Source organism: Aureococcus anophagefferens (genome assembly GCF_000186865.1).
Source record: "Aureococcus anophagefferens unplaced genomic scaffold AURANscaffold_45, whole genome shotgun sequence".
NCBI classification, from domain to species: domain Eukaryota; class Pelagophyceae; order Pelagomonadales; family Pelagomonadaceae; genus Aureococcus; species Aureococcus anophagefferens.
This window is the reverse complement of record NW_008705600.1, coordinates 133,749-138,007: the sequence shown is the minus strand read 5'-3', so window position 1 is coordinate 138,007 and position 4,259 is coordinate 133,749. Positions and strand designations below refer to the sequence as shown.

Here is a 4,259-nt window from a genome sequence, read left to right as displayed (position 1 = left end):
GCGCCGCGGCCGTGAACGCGTCGAACACGTCGCGCGCGCGAGCGGCGACCGCGGCGAGACGCGCCGCGCGCGCTCGACGGCCGCGGCCGCCGCGGCGACGCGCGCGCCGAGCTTGGACGCGTCGGCCTCGCGCAGGCCGCGGCCGTCGCCCCGGCGCACGCGCTCCGTCACCGAGAACGCGTGCGGGCTCGTGACGAGGCCGACGCCGTAGCCGGCGGACTCGAGGCCCGCGGCGACGAGCGTCGCGACGCTGCCCTTGCCCTTGGAGCCGGCGACGTGGACGATGCGCGGGCCGCGTTTCGGCGAGAAGCCCAGGGCGCCGGCGACGGCGGCGCAGGGCCGGTGGTCGAGGTCCCGCATGCCGCCGCGCGGCCGCCGCTCCCAGTTGGCGAGCTTGGCCAGGCGCCGGAGGCCCGCGCCGAGCGGCGACGCCATCGTTGCGGTCGCAGCGGCGATTCGCGAGTGTTGTTGCGGAGGTTGGTCGCAGCGGCGAATCCGCGCGTCGGTTGAGGCCGGCGAGTTGAGAACTCGCGGCGAGACACGAGCTCGATGAGCTCGCTCTGCGACCTCAACGTTCACGATGCCGTCGCGCTGTACCCCCCAAAATCCTGGTAGCGCGTCGATAGTGACACGGCCGGCCGCTGGTTGCGGCATTCTAGCCTATCCCGGCGCGTCTCCGGCCCCACCGGGGACCGCGGAGGCACCTCCACGACGGCGCTGGGGGCGCCGCGGCGGGTCCCCGCGCTCCGCGTGTCGGAAGCGGGGGCCGGGCGCAAGGGCATGGTCAGCGGCGGCGCCGTCCACCCCTACAACGGCCTCGGCGAGCGACCGACGGTGCGCGTGCCGCGGCGGAGCGGCGAGTACGGCCAGTACGCGTCGGGCGAGCGCACGCCCGGCGGCGGCGCGCGCACGCCGGGCTCCGGCAAGGCCATCGTCGTCGCGCCCGCGGACGGCCTCGACAGCCGGCAGCGCGCGCGGAAGCGGTTCCGCAAGGTGCGGACGATGGTCGTCGCGTCGCAGGCGTTCAGCGACGCGGGCCGCCAGCGGCGCGAGCGGCGCGAGGGCTCCCGCGACATCACGGCGCCGCCTGTTGTTGATGATGATTTGGAGCTCCGTGTTGTCGAAGCGGCGCGGCGCAAGGCGCACGCGACGCGCGGGCCGCGCGTCGCGAACGGCGGCTTCGTCACGTCGGGTTTAGGAGCGCCGCGCATGTTCGCCGCGCCCGACGACATCCGCAAGCGGACCATCGTGTCCCAGCACATCGTGCTGGGCTGCCGCGAGGACGCGATGGATCTGAAGGGTTTGCAGGAGCTCGGCGTGACGCACGTGCTCAACGCGTGCAGCCAGCTCCCGAACTACCACCCGGACCACTTCGTCTACCACAAGATCGCGATTTTGGACGCACCCAAGGCGCCCATCGTCACGTGCGCGGAGGTCGCCGCGCAGTTCCTCCAGCGCGTGGAGCGCGTCGGCGGCCGGTGCCTCGTGCACTGCATCGCGGGCTCGTCGCGGTCCGTGACGCTGACGCTCATGCACCTCATGATCTCCCACCGCGTGCCCCTCCACGTCGGCTTCCACCACGTGAACCGCATGCGGCCCCAGGCGAACCCGAACGAGGGCTTCAAGCTCCAGCTCGCATTACTGGAGGTCAAGGTCCTCGGCGGGTCCTCCGTCGCGGCCAAGGACGCGGGCACCCAGTGGGCCTTCTACGAGTGGAACGTCCGCAAGGCCACCGTGCCCCAGATCAAGGACCGCTACGGCAAGGGCCAGCACGCGCGCGGCGGCAACGCGGAGTCGTCGTCCTGTGTCCTGTCGTAACGGTGCGAGTCTTAGCGCCGCCGGAGGAGGGCCGGGTCCCAGGCCAGCGTGACGGCGAAGAACGCCGTCGCGGCCGCGACGGGCTCCGCGGCCGCGGACGGCGCCGAGCCCTCGATGACGCCGTGGCCGAGGCCCACCTGGAGGACGACGGCGCCGACCCAGAGGGCCGCCGCCGCCGCGAGCGGGGACGACGCGTTCGCGGCGCCCGCGCACGCGAGCGGCGACAGGACGAGCTGCGGCAGGGCGACCGCGGGCCGCGCGCACGCGGCGCCGGCGACGACGACGAGCTGCGCGGTGTGGACCGCGGCGCCGCCCGCGGCGCAGCGCAGCGCGACGAGGCACGCGGCCCACTCCACGGGCGCGAGGACCGCGTGGAGCCAGAGGTTCGCGCGCGAGCGGTGGTGCCGCGCGTACTTCGCCAGCTCCGCGGCGTAGGCGGCGCGGAGGCGCGCGACGATCGCCGCCATGGGCAGAGACCGCTCTACGGGCGTCACGCAGCAGCTCTACGGGCGTCACGCAGCAGCTCTACGAGCCTGGCAAGCGGCACTCCGGGCCTCGGCGCTCATAGATCTCTATGGCTTTGCCACAGGCCGCTCGTGAAGTGCTTCGGCGAGCACCTTGAAGCCCGCGTCCTCCACACCTCGATCGTCCGCGTCACACCGCGTCGCCTTTGAGCGCCTGCTCCGAGCTCGTCACCATGTGGCGCGCGGCGGCGTCGCGCGCCGCGCCGGCGGCGAGCGCCCTGGCGCTGGCCCTGGGCGCCCCGGAGCCCGCGCCGCGGTGCCTCGAGCGGCGGCTCCAGGACAGCTACCACCTGCTCGAGCCGGAGCGGCCTCTGGGCGTCGGGGGCCACGGCGTCGTCTTCCCCGGCGTGAACAAGAGCAGCGGCGAGATCATGGCCATCAAGCAAGTCTCCAAGAAGCACATGAGCGCCAAGGCCGCGGAGACGCTGAGCCGCCGCGTCAAGGACGAGGCCGAGCTGCTCCGCATCGCCGGCGAGCACCGGTCCATCTGCTCCTACAAGGAGATCTTCGAGGGCGCCGACGCCTGGTACATCGTCACGGAGCTCGCCCGGGGCGGCGAGCTCTTCGACCGCCTCGTGGAGCGCGGCGCGTACACGGCGAACGGCGCCGCGTCGGTCATGCGCGAGGTCGTCGACGCCGTCGCGTACCTCCACTCCATGGGCATCGCCCACCTCGACCTCAAGCCCGAGAACGTGTTGTTGAAGTCCGACGAGACGGACGCGTCGGACGTGCGCCTCGTGGACTTCGGGTCCGCGCGCTTCGTCGGCAGCGACCGCATCGGGGGGGCGGTCGGCGCGGCCGTCGGCGGCGGGTTGCGGTCGGAGCGGAGCAAGGCCGCGGGCCCCGCGGGCGCGACGCCGGCCTACGCGGCGCCGGAGGTGTTACGGGGCGACGCCTACGACGAGTCCGCGGACGTCTGGAGCCTCGGCGTCATCCTCTACCTCCTGCTCACGGGCCCGCGCCGGCGCGCCGCTCTCGGCCGCGGTCCCGCTCGTGTCGGCCCATGTTCGGACGAGCGATCGTCCCTCGGAGCGCCGCGGATGCTTGTTTCAACGTATCTTCAACGTCGCTTCAACGTTGCACCACCTAGGCACGCACCCGTTCGACGCGAACAACGACGCGGACGACGCCGAGGTCACGCGGCGCGTGCTCGCGGGCGCGGCGGCGGCGGGCGCCTTCGAGGGGCCCGAGTGGGGGCGCGTGCCGGGCGCGGTGCGGGAGCTGCTGGAGAAGCTGCTGGCGTCGGACCCGGCCGCGCGGCCGTCGGCGACGGAGGTCCTGGGCCACGCGTGGCTGCGGGACCCCGACGGCCGCCGGAGCTCCAGCGCGGAGGAGGCCGCGTCGTCCGAGGCGGCGCTGGAGAGCCTGCGCCAGTTCCACCGGGGCCGGCGGCGCTTCAAGGCCATGCTCCTCGCGGTGATGATCGGCCACGCGGACGGCGGGCTGAAGCGGGACCGCGGCGAGGGCACGAAGCAGCGCAGGACAAGGGTGATTCAACGTCGCTTCAACGTGAGTGTTCCGCGCGCGCGCGTTTCGGAAACAGCACCCACGCGTCGAGAGCGCTCCGAGAGATGATCGCTCGTCCAAAAATCAGCCGAAACGAGCGGAAAACGGCCGAGATCGGAGCCTTTGAAGTTGGGAATGTCGCTCTCTTTTGCTGCTCAGGCACGAAGCAGCTCGGCAGCCGCCGCGCGGCCATGGAGGTCTTCGACGCCGACGGCGACGGCGTCGTCACGGCGGCGGACGTCGCGCGCGTCGCGCGCTACCTCGGCGAGCAGCTGAGCGAGAAGGAGGCGCAGGAGATGCTCCGCGCCGTCGCGCGGCGCGACGACCCCATGCCCGGCGCGCGGAAGAAGACGGGCGTCGCCGCGACGGGCATCTACACGGAGCGGCTCCGCCACATGCTGCCGCCGCTCT

The 4,259-nt window shown here is 73.4% G+C and overlaps 2 protein-coding genes across 2 annotated transcripts; both read left to right on the top strand.

The window, feature by feature from the left end:
* Positions 1–1,299: 1,299 nt before the first annotated feature.
* On the top strand, positions 1,300–1,671 carry AURANDRAFT_16169 (hypothetical protein; the record flags this gene model as incomplete). Its single annotated transcript, XM_009043192.1, has 1 exon — positions 1,300–1,671. A coding segment is annotated over one exon (372 nt), but the record flags the coding sequence as incomplete, so codon positions are not given.
* A 982-nt stretch (positions 1,672–2,653) lies between these two features.
* Positions 2,654–3,638, top strand: AURANDRAFT_5215 (hypothetical protein; the record flags this gene model as incomplete). The annotated part of the gene is made up of 3 exons (XM_009043193.1): positions 2,654–3,130; positions 3,176–3,388; positions 3,534–3,638. Coding segments are annotated over 3 exons (795 nt in total), but the record flags the coding sequence as incomplete, so codon positions are not given.
* Positions 3,639–4,259: the final 621 nt, after the last annotated feature.